Below are 14,818 nucleotides of genomic sequence, written 5' to 3'. Positions count from 1 at the left end.
CGACATGAGCAGGTGGAAGGAGGCGGCTTACTTCACCCAGCGAGGGAAAGAGGCAGGTGGTGCTGGAGGATGAGGACATAGCCATAGCCACAGGTTACTCTCCCTTTACATGCCAGGCCAGCCTGGGATCTCTGCTGTGTCCCGCTTTATTTCCCCAAAGTTTTGGGGCAGAGAGGGGAGCCATTATTTCTCTGCAACCCTCTGTCACCCCTCACACACACTTTCTTGCCCTTTTTGGGAAACTTTTTCATGTGGGAAGAAAAGTGATCTACACACACACACACACGCCGCTGGCCACATTTGGGAAAGGTAGCCGCCCCGAGTCTACGGAGAGGGGCGGCATACAAATCCAATAAATAAATAAAAATAAAAATAAATAAAATAAATAAATGTGTGTATGCAGCTCATGAAAAAGTTTCCCAAGAAGGGCAAGAAAGTGGAGGGGGGGGGATGACAGAGGGTTGCGAAGCAGGAGGGTCCGCCTGCCTGATCCAACGGAGGTGAGTACTGTAGTTGCTTCCCCCCAAGATGTCAAATTTAGGGAATAAATGACAATGCTAAACCTTCATACATTTACGTTCATGAATAAGGATACTGTAATGTGGTAATTCACAGCAAAGTTACAGAACCTTCTTTCATTAATTAAATTAAACAGTCATTTTATTAATTCAATTAAATATCTCTTTGTTTAAGGACGTCACCTTATGGACTTCACTAAACTGAGAAAGGGATTGCTGGATAACTCAAAAGTTGGGGAGGAGGAGAAATCTGTCACAGTTCTTTTTTAATCCACAGATCAGTACCGTAACCTAAGCAAATCTCCTATAGCCAGGGTAGGCAAAGTTGGCTCTTCTATGACATCTGGACTTTAACTCCCAGAATTCCTGAGCTAGCCTGATTGGCTCAGGAATTCTGGGAGTTGAAGTCCACAAGTCACAGAAGAGCCGATTTTGCCTACCCCTGTACTACACCATTTGGTTCAGAAGACTTTTTTTCTTATTTCCCTCCTCTAAAATCGAGGTGCATCTTATACACCGGTGTGTCTTAAACACTGAAAAATACGGTATATAAAATGCTATATTGAATTTATGGACTGAATTGTAGCTTCTACTGGACACGTAAACTTCTACTTGGCTGACCAAGGAAAAATAATAATAATAATGGCACTCACACTTACATACTGCCCAGGGTTGGGTTCTGATTTTCTTCACTGCTGGTTCACTTCCTAAAGCGTTGCATGGGTGCAGAGGCAGTGTTAAAAACCCAGCTTCTGTCCAGGCACAGAAGCAAAAAACAAGGTGGTGGCATCTATGGCGCTGCCGGTTCGGGGGCGTGGCAGGTCTGGGTCACTGCCGGGTCCAACGACTAGGGCACCGAGTTACTACCAGTTTCATAGAACCAGTCTGAACTGGAAAGAACCTACCTCTGATTACTGCCTCATACTACTTTACAGCACTTTCTGGATAGTTTATAAAGTCAGCATATTGCCCTCAACAATCTGGGTCCTCATTTTATCAACCTCAAAAGGATGGAAGTTGGAGTGAATCTTGAGGATTGAACTCCAGACTGTGGGCAGAGTTAGCCTACAATTGTGCATTATGGGTCCACCAGGGCTCAAACACTAGGACTTTTTTTTATTGGATTTGCATTGCTGCCTATCTTACTATAACAATGGGTGGCTTACAAGCAGCAGTCAATAACACAAAAAAAATAATACCACCACTTAAAACAACAATCACCACCGTCTTGGTGCCCCAGACAATTAGTTTTGTCCATGGGCTTATGGTCCAGGCACCTCCTGGAGAAAATGAATAAGGATCCTGCATTGCCAAAAAAACCCATTTAATATGAATGAGCTGCCAGACATAGCAGCAATGAGGTTTATCTAGGTTTTGGTTTGGTGTACAGCGGGAAGAGTGTCACTGGTCAACATAAAAATGGTAATATTGCTCAACAGCAAAGAGTGGTAGAATCAAAGGAAAGCAAATTATGAAGTATTGTTTGTTGTGTGGGTGTGGCTTGATGGTCATATGACCAGTTAGGAGTGGCTTACCAGCCATGTGACCAGGTGGGAGTGGCTTGACAATTATGTGACCAGGGGTGCTTAAAGGTCATGTGACTGGGTGGGAGTGACTTGCTGACCAAGATAAGTTTTCAAATAGGTGCTTGGATTAAGCACCTTGTTGATTAAGTCACATTATTTGAATAGCCACAAAAAGGATAAATAATAGACAGCATTATTTGTTGAGGAGCACAGTAACATTTTAAGGTTTTGGACTGAACCCATAAGGTTCAGTATGATAACAGATTAGGTGAATAGCTCAATTTTCTTTAATTGCTATAAAAGTTCAGTTCTAGATAATGATTACAACGAGTAAAGGATTTAGGGGTGAAAACCTACTATTTAATTATTTCCTATTTTAAAAGTAATTAAGGATCATACTAAGGTACTAAAGAAGGAAGAATAATTTTTTAAAAATTCAATAAATATTTCAATGGTGCCACTGATCAACATAAAAAGATAATATTTCTCAACACAGAGTGTTGGAAATGTGCAATAATTAAAGAAAAGCAAATTTTAATACTATTGTTTTGCAGCCCATTAGCCAAATTTTGCATTCTTAACCAAAACCGGTAATGTTTTATGTTTTCTTTGCAGTGTGGAGGTTTTATACATTAGAAAACAAATATGCTTTGGGATTACCTGTAAAGAAAAATCCAGCCTCAGCTAGTAAAACAGGCTGTATCTCTTTGCAATAAAATGGCCAGTTGCTGAAGGATTCAAGTCTTGACTCCATTTCTTGGTGGTTATTTTTTACTTCTTGGGAATTGTTCTCTGGATTCTGTACTCGAATGTCATATTTAGAGATGTTGCCAACCTCTTTGCCTAAAATAAAGTCACAACTCGGCCAGAGCGTTTTATGTTTCTCAAAAGGTGGCGTTTCAACACTTCTTACAAGCAAAACTAATCCACAGGAAAAACACTGTATTGCAGTCTTAACGTTGATGTAAGAGAAGCCAGCTGCAGCCATTTCTGAGGTGGCCCAAGTTGATAGACCATCTTCAGGTAGGGAGAGGAAAGTTTTTAACCTTTTGGCTTCACTTCTCATTGTAGGATTAAACCCTCTTTCATGTTGCTTGCGAATTTGCTGGTATTCTAGCTCATTTTCTTCGACTATTTTGCTAATATTAAGATTTCTAGGAGGCAAAAAACTCTCAATATAAGCGGCATCCAGCTCTGAAATATTACTGATATCTGCAGAAGTCTCTTCGGCAGCCATTCTACAGTATTAAAAACAAAACAAAATTATAGTCAATACATCATAAATGATTTGGGTTCGGAAATTACATATCTCATTTATTTTATTTTATTATTTATTTATTATTTGGATTTGTATGCCGCCCCTCTCCGAAGACTCATTGCACAGAGAAATGATAATCATGGTGCTTATTGTTTTCCCAGGAGTCAACAGAAAGTAGTATGGGTCTGCTATCTCAAGTAGTATATTTTGCTACTTTTTTAGAGCATTACATTTTTAGTGCACAGCCAGATTGATTAATCAATACATTTTTTACTGCCAGCAATTGAATAGATTGATTTCCTCCATGACAATCTAACCCCATGATGGTGAATCTAAGGCATGCAGGCCGGACAGCACACATGCACTCTGCCATGCATGCACAATAGCAGCCTTTCGGTCCCTGCTGCGCATGCATGGGTGGAATAGGGGGTTGGGCATGCATGTGCTGGGGGCATGCAGGGGCCCATGCATGCATGTGTGGTAATTAGGTGCATGCATAGGGGCCACACATGCATTGCATTTTGGGGGTTTGGCACACAGGTGTGCATTCCCATGCACGCATGTGCGCTTTGGACACTCGGTCCAGAAAAAATTAGCCATCACTGATCTGAAAACCTGTTGTTTTCAAGTCTTCCAATGATACACTCATTGCCACTGTAAACAAGATAGCCAGATAACAAGGTTAAAATAAAGAGTACTCCACGAGTCCTTGAGGTGGCATAAATCTGACGGGTCTGAGATACCATCAAGTAGACATATTTTCATGATTTGTAATAGAGAAGAAAATGTATGCAGTTTTTAAAAGATGCAAAAACCTGTAAATAACGAAAACTGAAATATCTTTAAATATTAGTAGCTTGGGTTGGTAGTTATGGTGTTGGTTTGAGTTCCGAGCTTGGTGATTTGGTTGCAAATGTTTCATCCCCATCAGTGTTCCCTCTAAAATTTTTTCGGTGTAGGCAGAAAAGTATAGTGTCTGAGTGGCAGTCCCTTCGGGACTGGACAGCATAGAAGTATAAATAAATGAATGAATGAATGAATAAATAAATAAATAAATAAATAAATAAATGGTAAAGAGTGCTGTCTAACAGTTTTAATTCAGAAGTTACGGAGGGCAACTGGTTGGTTTCCTTCCCCTCCAACTGAGTTTCAACTGCTAGCTGAAAAAAAACAACTACCCATAATATCTGCTAAAGAGTAGCAGATCTAAAGAGTCTAGGTCAGGAGTGCCAAACTCACATCATCAGGGTGGTGTCACATGACATAGCAAGACATTCTCTCCTTTCGCTAAAGCAGGCAGAGGCGGGGCCAGCACGTGACCAGGGCCGCCGATATACCGGTATTACTGGGAGTGGTGTAACGGGCCCGGCAAAATTGAAAAATGGGGGGGGCGGCACCCGCCAAAAACTCCCCAACCCCGATTGTGACGAACTCTGTCTCTGTCCAACAACCCCGCACCTTCTTCCCACCCCCGCGAGGAAAGAAGGCAGGGAGGCCGGCAGACAGGCAGGGAGCCCCGATGGCAGCCGTGGAAGGAGGAGTCACCGCGGGGGTCCGGAAGCCAAGCCGCGCTGCTGGGGAAGCGGAATTGAGGAAGCCGGGAGAGGGCTGAGCCCGGCCGGCTTCTCTGCCGGTCTTGTGTCCCCCCAGAGGATTGCGAGGGCAAGAGAGCCGCGCCTTTCGGCCTCCGGAGGTGCTGGGCCATGGGTTCGGGGGGGGCGTGAACACCGCCCGCCGCCCGGAGCCAATAGTTTCTTTTCGCTTGCATTCCTGCTGCTGGCGCTGGGAGCAGGTAAGCACGAGGGGGAGGCAAGTGGAGATCCAGGTCCCTCTTTTCATGCATCCGCTCAGTGAGCCTTTCTTTGGAGTTGCCTTTTTCTTTCTTTCTTTCTTTCTTTCTTTCTTTCTCTCTTTCTCTCTTTCTCTCTTGCTCTTTCATTCTTTTTTCTTTCTTTTTCTTTCTTTCTTTCTCTTTCTTTCTCTCCTTCCTTCCCTCCTTCCATTTCTTTCATTCTCCCTCTCTATTTTTATTTATCTTTCATTCTCTTTCTTTCTTTCTTTCCTTCTTTCTTTCTTTCTTTCCTTCTTTCTTTCTTTTGTTTCTTTTTCTTTCTCTCTCTCTTTCTCTCTTGCTCTTTCATTCTTTTTTCTTTCTCTTTCTTTCTTTCTTTCTTTCTCTTTCTTTCTCTCCTTCTTTCCCTCCTTCCATTTCTTTCATTCCCCCTCTCTCTTTTTATTTCTCTTTCATTCTCTTTCTTTCTTTCTCTTTCTTGCTTTCTTTCTTGCTCTTTTTCTTTCTCTCTTTTACCTTCCCTTCCTCTATTTCTTTTTTTCTTTCTCCTTCCTACCTTCTTCCCTCCCTCCCTTTAGTCCTTCCTCTCTTACTCTCCCCTTTCATAAGTTTCCTTGCTTCCTTCCTCTGTTCCTGTCCCTTCCCCCTTTCTTTCTTTCTTTCTTTCTTTCCTTCCTTCCTTCTTTCTTTCTTTCCTTCCTTCCTTCCCTCCCTCCATTTCTTGCTTTCCTTCTCCTTCCTCCCTTCTTTCCTCCCTCACTCCCTTCTTTCACTCCTTCCTCTCTTACTCTCCCTTTTCACACCTTTCCTTGCTTTCTTTGCACCGTTCCTCTGTTCCTGTCCCTTCCCTCTTTCCTTCCTTCCTTCTCACCCTCCGTCCATTCATTCACCCATTCCTCTCTTGATCGCCCCTTTTACCATTCCTTCCTTCCTTCCTTCCTCCTTCCTTCCTTCCTTCATAGCTCGTCCTCGCCTTTCTTCCCTTCCTTCCAGATGGCCCCTCAAGACACCTGCCCCCTCAAGACACCTGCCCCCTCAAGACACCTGCCCGACTGCTGGTACCCTGCTTTTTCTCTCCCCTCGTCCTTTCCAGCTCCTCGCCAGTGGCTGCCAGGTGTGGGATCCCCCTCCCCTCTCCCCTCGCTAGAAAGCACATGGTTTTGTCAACAAGGCCTCTTCCAAGAAGGGAGAAGTGCCAATGAGCCGTAAATAAGCCATGCTCTGCCTGACCAATGCCAGTAGGCTCTTTCTTTCCCTCGCCGCTCCCGCTTCTTTCTTTCTCCTGGATGAGTCCACACAATCGGCTTAACCCAGTTCCTGAAATAGCCTATGGCAGTGTTTCCCAACCTTGACAACTTGAAGATATCTGGACTTCAACTCCCAGAATTCCCCAGCCAGCATTCGCTGGCTGGGGAATTCTGGGAGTTGAAGTCCAGATATCTTCAAGTTGCCAAGGTTGGGAAACACTGGCCTATGGGACCGCCTCACTTGGCGTGAAGCGGGAAATGATTCCCAGGGGATGGAGTGGCTCAGCGACTTAAAATAGTTTTAAAATGGCGGGGGGGGCAGACACTTAGGCTGTATGGGGCCCCAAAATTCCTGATGGTGGCCCTGCACGTGACGCATCCAGCCCACAGCCCATGATACCCCTGGTCTAGGCGTATGAAAGTTTAAAAGGTTGGGGTACAGATTTCCCATCTGGTCAAAACCAACTCTAGGGGGCAGTGGTTATGTCTCTTAGCCGAGGGAACCACTATTGTCCGAAGACACTTCTGTGGTTCTATGGCCAGCATGACTGTATCCTAAGGTACACAAAATGCTGTGACCTTCCCACCAAAGTGGTGCCTATTTGCATCTTCATGCTTTTGAACTGCTAGGTTGGCAGGAGAATGAACGTTGGGCTTAGCCAATTATCAAGTTGCGCTTCTAGCAGGCTGCAGGATATGGAAGTGCTCCATGCCTCCAGTTTGTGAGTGAGACTGTTTCTGAATAGGTCACAAATTGTCTTTGCAAAGATTTTTCTTTCATTCATTATGTGTTCATCCTTTAGTGTTGCGACATGACAGCAGGGTCAATTTTTGAAAACAAATCTAGCAATTTTTGAAATGCACACCAGAAATGTGTTCAGGTTTATCCTGGAGGAAATATTACAGGCATGAAGGAGAGTTTCCAAGGAATATCAGGAGAACATCTACCCTCCTATTTGTATCCATTCTCCATACTTCAGGTTACCAGTCTAGGAGGAAAGGGAGAGGATCCATTCACAAACTTTACAAATTCTTCCAAAGCCAGGAAATTGTTCAAGATTTTACTTATCCAGGCATATTATGAACATTACGAACTACAGCTAACTGCTAGCTGTAGTTCAGCAGTTCAAATCTCACCACTGGCTCAAGGTTGACTCAGCCTTCCATCCTTCTGAGGTGGATAAAATGAGGACCTACATTGCTGGGGGCAATATGCTGATTCTGTAAATATTTATTTATTTATTCATTCATTCATTCATTCATTCATTCACTCACTCACTCACTCACTCACTCACTCACTTATTTATTTATTTATTTATTTATTGTTAGAGTTGAAAGGGATCATGAAGGCCATCGAGTTTAACCACCTGCCCAAGCAGGAACACTATAGTACACCAGTCAAGTGGCAGTTCAATCTTCTGTTGGAGTTCACAACGTCCGCTGGTAGGTTGTTCCATTGGTTGATCGCTCTGACCGTCAGGAAGTTCCTCCTTATCTCCATGTTGAATCTCTCCTTGGTCAGTTTCTAGCCGTTGTTCCTCGTCCGGCCCTCTGGTGCCCTGAAGAATAAAGTGATCCCCTCCTCTCTGTGACATCCCCTCATATACTTGTAGACTGCTATCATGTCCGCTCTGGCCCTCCTTTTCTCTAGGCTATCCATGCCCAGTTCCCTCAGTCTCTCTTCGTAAGTCTTGGTTTCCAATCCCTTAATCATCTTGGTTGCTCTTTTTTGCACCTTCTCCAGAGTTTCAATGTCTCTTTTGAAGTGTTGTGACCAGAACAGGGCATAGTAGAGTGGTATTAAGACTTCCCTGGTCTTGGAGTGTATTCCCCTGTTGATGCAGCTTAGGATTGTGTTGGCTTTTTTAGCTGCTGCTGCACATTGTTGGCTCATGTTTAGTTGATTGTCCACCAACTGTTTAGAGAGGGCTGTAAACGCACTCTGAAGTGGTATATAAGTCTAAATGCTATTGAAATCCTATATATCTAAATATCTTAAATCTGTCTGATTACTATGATTTGTTTTACATGCTGTGAGCCGCCCCGAGTCTTCGGAGAGGGGCGGCATACAAATCCAAGTAATAAATAATAAATAAATAAATAAATAAATTCACTTGCTGGAGGATGTCCCTTGAGTTCCTTTGCCAGGCAGTAGAAACAAAATCTTTGGCAGGATATCAATTATAAATCTCAAATTAGTTTCTGCTGAAAAGAATTAACAAATTACTTCCTCCTCTCCCTTTCCCCCACTTTTCGAGCTATTAAAAAAGCCCATATAAAAACTCCTGTGACTCATACTATGATTCTAGTATATCCCAGCAATGTAGATACAGCAAAAGCAAATATTAAACCTAAAAAAAAAACCAATGAAATTTCTTTTCAAAAGGACTTACACTAATATAGAGGTAGATTTTGTGTGCATGGTATTTATGCTTCTTCTCTCACCATTGGTTCACCCTTTTTTCATATTTTTTTTAACTTGTTCAATGCAAAAACAAATTCCCAGGAAATTTTCTTAGGCATGAAGATGAAATGCCACTTGCAATTCAAATTGGTGTGAATATCTTGGAAATGTACACAGTCTGAATCCAAATCAGAAATTATTATAAACCTCCTTGTTCTGGTACTAATAAAAATCATGATTGAAAGAAACCTTCATTCTCACCCATGCAGGCAGTGTTCGCTATTATCTGCAGGAAACACTTCAAATTAACACCACCTCTCTTTCTCTTTGAATTTGAACTGCATAGTCTTGTAAAACCCACTATTCATGAGGTCAATTAAAGTTGAAACTTAATGAAGGCAAAGAACAGATTGGAACAGATATGTGACATTGCAGACTGAGACAAATAGCAACAACCGCTCCATTTCAGCCACCCCCAAAATCAAAACTGGCACCGAATAGAACACGCAGGAAAAAATATAGGAGGAAATAGGAATGCATATTAGTTTTATGTCATAGTATTCTTTGACATTATATACTGAACGTCAAATGCATTCTCAAATACAGTTCAGTTCTACTTAAAGGCATTTCATTACCCAAACTAAGTAACATCATCATGCCTGTCACCTAGTTTGGGTAATGAAACATCTGCAAGAAAACAAGCAAGTTCAGAGAGCACAGAGGATTCCTTATTTCAACTCTGAGCTACAAATATCGCCTTTATTGATAGTTCAGTTTAGCACTGGAACTTACCTGATTCCAGAGACTGATTCACGGACTGTTGAAATCAGTTGCTTCAGGACAAAAAGGTTCTCTCAGCCCATATACCAAAAGTAAACCCTCCCCTTACAGGAAAAAGGAAGTAAGAAAAATGGACTTTCCTCAATTGAGAAATATACCTATGGGAAGCAAAACAAGGGAACAATAGGTTCTATAGCATAGTCCTTACAACCTTGTTATGGTCAGATCACTCCCTGTTGAGGCTGGACTTCAATCAAACAATCCCTCACCACAGGGAGGCAGAACCGATTAGGAGGTTCTACCCCAGACACCTAATGGACCCAGATGGGTTTCAGAGGGAGCTTGGGGAAATTCCCAACTCGTTTGTCCATAGTCCATCCGAGTCTCCGGTGACAGCATTGGGGGCCTTTCTGAGGTAATAGACCCTGGAGATCTCCTTGGTTTACTGAGCAACTCTGGGGGATGAAACGCCAGAAGAGACGCCTATAGCAAGCATAAAGGGTCAGCAACTCTGAGTCTGACTCAACACAGGTAAGAGCCTATATTAGGAGATACTTTGTGGCGACAGAGGCAGCAAAGTCAGCGTACATTACCACCCTTATTGCATCTGCAGATTCTCGGCCAGCCACCCTGTTTAGGGTAACCTGCTCTTTCCTGAATACGGAGGCAGCAGTGGAGCCCTTGCAGGGGCGGGCTCAGGAATTTGTTCAGTTTCTTGCAGATAAAGTCGCTCAGATTCAGAACAATCGGGACTCCAATTAGGCAATTCAGACCGAGGCGACAGGGTCAGATCTTAGTTCCATCATTTGGGAAGAGTTTGACCTGGTAACCCTTCAGGATGTGGACAAGGCAATGGGAACTGTGAGTTCTTCCACCTGCCTACTAAACCCATGCCCCTCCTGGTTGGTTTCGGCCAGTCGGGAGGTGGCACACAGCTGGATCTAGGCATTGATTAATGCTTCCTTGAGTGAGGGTTCATTCCCTCAGCCTTTGAAGGAGGCGGTTGTGTGACCCCGCCTCAAGAAACCGTTCCTGGATCCAGCCGAATTGAAGAACTATAGGCCAGTCTCCAACCTGCCCTTTTGGGGTAAGGTTGTTGAGAAGGTGGTGGCACTCCAGCTCCGATGGTCCTTGGATGAAGCTCGTCATCTAGATTCCTTTCAGTCTGGTTTCAGGACCAGTCACAGCATGGAAACTGCTTTGGTTGTGCTGATGGATGATCTCTGACTGGCCTGGGATAGAATAGAATAGAATTTTATTGGCTGAGTGTGATTGGACACACAAGGAATTTGTATTGGTGCATATGCTCTCAGTGTACATAAAAGAAAAAGATACATTTGTCAATAATCATGTGGTGCAACACTTAATGATTGTCACAGGGGTCAAATAAGCAATGAAGAAACAATCAATATTAATAAAAATCTTAGGATACAAGCAACAAGTTACAGTCATACAGTCCTAAGTGGGAGGAAAGGGATGATAGGGATGATGAGAAAAACTAGTAGAAATAGAAGTGCAGATTTAGTAAAAGGTCTGACAGTGTTGAGGAAATTGTTTGTTTAGTAGAGTAATGACGTTCGGGGAAAAACTGTTCTTGTGTCTAGTTGTCTTGGTGTGCAGTGCTCTGTAGTGACGATTTGAGGGTAGGAGTTGAAACAGTTTGTGTCCAGGATGCGCGGGGTCAGTAAATATTTTCCCCATCCTCTTTTTGACTTGTACAGTACACAGGTCCTCAATGGAAGGCAGGTTGGCAGCAATGGTTTTTTTCTGCAGTTCTGATTATCTTCTGAAGTCTGTGTCAGTCCTGTTGGATTGCAGCACCAAACCAGTTATAGAGGTGCAGATGACAGTCTCAATGATTCCTCTGTAGAACTGTGTCAGCAGCTCCTTGGGCAGTTTGAGCTTCCTGAGCTGGTGCAGAAAAAATTCTTTCTTGTGCTTTGTGAGGGGACATTCCTCTATTCTGGTGATCTTTGACCTCTAAGCACCCTTTGATACCATTGACCATGGTATTCTTTTGTGATGACTGGAGGGATTGGGAGTGGGAGGCACCATTTTACAGTGGTTCTCCTCCTATCTCTCCGGTTGTTCGCAGTCGGTGTTAGTGGAGGGGCAGAACTCCACCTCTCAGCCTCTCCTCTGCGGGGTGCCACAGGGGTCTGTCCTCTCCCCCCTACTATTTAATATCTACATGAAGCCGCTGGACAAGATCATCTGACGGCAGGGGGTGAGGTATCATCAGTTCGCTGATGATACCCAGCTATACATCTCCACCCCATGCCAATTCAGTGAAGCGGTGGATGTGATGTGCCAGTGCCTGGAATCTGTAAGGATCTGGATCTGTAAGGATCTGGATGGTGGGTCAACAGGCTGTGGGCATTTCCTCCCAAGGACTCCTTGAACTGTCCCTCCATTGTTCTGGGGGGAGGAAACACTAACCCCCTCAGATAGGGTCCGCAACTTGGGTGTCCTCCTGGACCCACAGCTGAGTTTTGATCACCAGCTTTTAGCTGTGGCCAGTGGGACGTTTGCCCAGGTTCACCTAGTTTACCAGTCTCAGCCCTATTTGGACTAGAAGGCTCTATGCACAGTTACTCAGGCCCTCATCACCCCCTGTCTTGATTATTGCAACACGCTCTACTTGAAAAGTAGTCGCCGACAGGCAGGACGTTGCAGCATATGATCTTGTGGGCAATACTTAGATCTTGTTTAAGGCGTCTTAGTTCTAAACTTTCTAGGCCCAGGATAGTTTCATAGGGTATTCTATTTCGAGTGGAGGAGTGAAGGGCTCTTCTGGTGAAGTATTTTTGGTCATTTTCAAGGGTGTTAATGTCTGAGATGCGATATGGGTTCCAAACAGATGAGCTGTATTCGAGGATGGGTCTGGCAAAAGTTTTGTAAGCTCTGGTAAGTAGTGTGAGATTGCCAGAGCAGAAGGTTTACAACTCTTGAAGCCTTCTTGGCTATATTGTTGCAGTGGGCTTTGGCACTTAAATCTTTTGTTATTAGTATACCAAGGTCTTTAACCGAGTGGGGATTATCTGTGATAATTTGATTATTCAGTTCGTATTTGGAGTTCAGATTCTTCTTCCCAATGTGTAGGACAGTTTCTGTCCTACACATTGTTTCTGGGCACAATTAAATGTGTTGGTTATTACCTATAAAGCCTTACATGTCTCAAGGCCAGACTATTTATGGGACCGCCCCTTGCCACATACCTCCCAGAGATCCATAAGAACACACAGAGTTGGCCTCCTCCGGGTCCCGTCGACGAAGCAATGCAGGTTGGCGGGACCACGAGAGAGGGCCTTCTCTGTGGTTGCCACAGCTCTATGGAAGCAACTAGCCTCTGATGTCCCTACTCCTCCCACCCTACTGACCTTCCATAAGGCCACAAAGACTTGGCTTTGCCAGCGGGCCTGGGGGCCATGAACTAACAACTGACAGGGCCACACTGTATGAATGGTATGTATGTATGGGATTATGACTACTTTATAATTAATGGCTTTCTTTTAATATGGGGTTTTGTAGTTTTGGATTATATTCGACTTCTTTTTATTGTTCTGTGTCTATTTGTATTTGTATTTATATTATTATTGTAAGCTGCCCTTACAATTGGGCGACATGGAAGTCGAATAAATAAATAAAATGACTTTATTGCTTGGTGGGGGTAGATGGGAATACAGAGATTCTTAGATGAAATCGATTATCTAAATCAGAGGTCCCCAACCTTTTTTGCACCAGGGACCGGCTTTAAGCTAGACCAGTTTTCCATGGCCCGGTGGGGGGAAGGGGGGCTTTGGTCATATGGGGGTGGGGTTATGGAGGGGTGGAGCTTAGTGACGCAGCCCTCCACACTTCTCCACAGGGCGGGGAGAATCAGGAGGCTCCTTTGGCGGCTGGGGGCTGCCTGGCTTTGTGATTTTGGCTGGGGGGGGAGTTAGGAAGGTCCTACTTCTCCCCCCCCCAGCCAAAAATTCAAAGCCTATCTGCTGGATACGGGCGATGAGTGGGACAGAGCGGCACGGAAGCCTCTTGCAGCAGCTGCTACAGCCACCGGCTTCCGCGCCGCTCGTCCCACCCATCGCCCATATCCAGCAGATAGGCTTTGAATTTTTGGCTGGCGGGGGGGAGAAGTAGGACCTTCCTAACTCTCCCCCCAGCCAAAATCACAAAGCCAGGCAGCCCCCAGCCGCCAAAGGAGCCTCCTGATTCTCCCCGCCCTGTGGAGAAGTGTGGAGGGCTGCATCACTGCCCGACGCCCCACCCCGTCCTGCATAATGTTCTCTGCCGGGAGGGCAGCGGCGCCGCGGACCGGCTGAAAAATCCCAACGGCCCGGTCCTGGTCCGCGGACCGGCGGTTGGGGACCTCTGATCTAAATCAAGAGTTTTCACATTTTTCCAAGCCATGGAACTTTAAAAAAAAATTCCTGGAACCCAATCATCAAAGGTTATGGTGTTGATAATACAAATTTGCTAATAAAATGAAAAGTAAACTGTTTATTGTATATGACAAAAACAAAAATGAAAGTTGAGTTTCAGTTATCAGAGCGTGTGTTAATGTTTTAAGCAAATAACTTAGTTTCAATCAGAGGTGGGTTTCCCCCACCCCCATGGTTTAGAACTGTTCACCCGAATTGTTAGCAACCTTCTGGTGACATCATGATGACATCACCAAATTGGGTTGGTTGGTGCTGGTCCATGGGCTCTGCCATCTTTTTTTTTTAATATTTGTTTTTTTTTAAATGGATTTTTAAAAAAACTTTTTTCTTCTGTGCAAATGCAGAAGCCGAGTTTCCAGCACTGCACATGTGTTGTCATGTTGTTTGGGATGGGTTTAGGGGTTCTTTGATTTTTTTCAGGTGAAGGTTCCAGCCCATCTGCCCCACGAATTAAGTGGGCGGGGTGAAGGAGGCCGCTCGGCAGCAGGTTACTCAGAGGAGGGGTGGCGGGCAATTTTCCCTCTTAGGTTTTTTTGGTGTGAGTGGAAAAGTATAGTGTCTGAGTGGCACATTTTCATGCCTGAGCACCTGAATTTTTTTCACAGATGTCACCCAAGACAACAACGAAATCAATGTGTTTTGAAACTCAAAGTTATGTTTATTCAACGTACCCACTTAACTAAAAGTGTTATATATCAGTATTATTTTTTTAATACTGCAAGTTTGCATCTGCAATATTAAAATACTTGTATGGTATTTAGGGTAATGTACATGGTTAGTCACTGGAAGTCTGTCTCATCTTAACAGTTTCTGGTTTGTCAGAATATCAATAATTGCATAAATGATCGTAC

At 44.0% G+C, this 14,818-nt stretch overlaps 1 protein-coding gene across 1 annotated transcript in view; it reads right to left on the bottom strand.

Annotated features, from left to right (window-relative positions):
• The window catches only part of LOC139162585 (baculoviral IAP repeat-containing protein 1-like), a 38,958-nt gene extending 29,382 nt beyond the window's left edge, over positions 1–9,576 (bottom strand). Inside the window, exons 1-2 of the mRNA XM_070743112.1 lie at positions 9,538–9,576; positions 2,705–3,282 (exon numbers count right to left, since the gene is read on the bottom strand). Of these exons, the coding sequence (XP_070599213.1) occupies positions 2,705–3,281 (577 nt within the window). The 5' untranslated portion in view covers position 3,282; positions 9,538–9,576. The remainder of the gene's footprint in view (positions 1–2,704; positions 3,283–9,537) is intronic.
• Between the last annotated feature and the right edge of the window lie 5,242 nt (positions 9,577–14,818).

The sequence above is a fragment of the Erythrolamprus reginae genome, chromosome 2 (genome assembly GCF_031021105.1).
Source record: "Erythrolamprus reginae isolate rEryReg1 chromosome 2, rEryReg1.hap1, whole genome shotgun sequence".
Classification (NCBI taxonomy): Eukaryota; Metazoa; Chordata; class Lepidosauria; order Squamata; family Dipsadidae; genus Erythrolamprus; species Erythrolamprus reginae.
The sequence above is the reverse complement of the archived record's forward strand: the minus strand, read 5'-3'. Positions and strand labels throughout refer to the sequence as shown.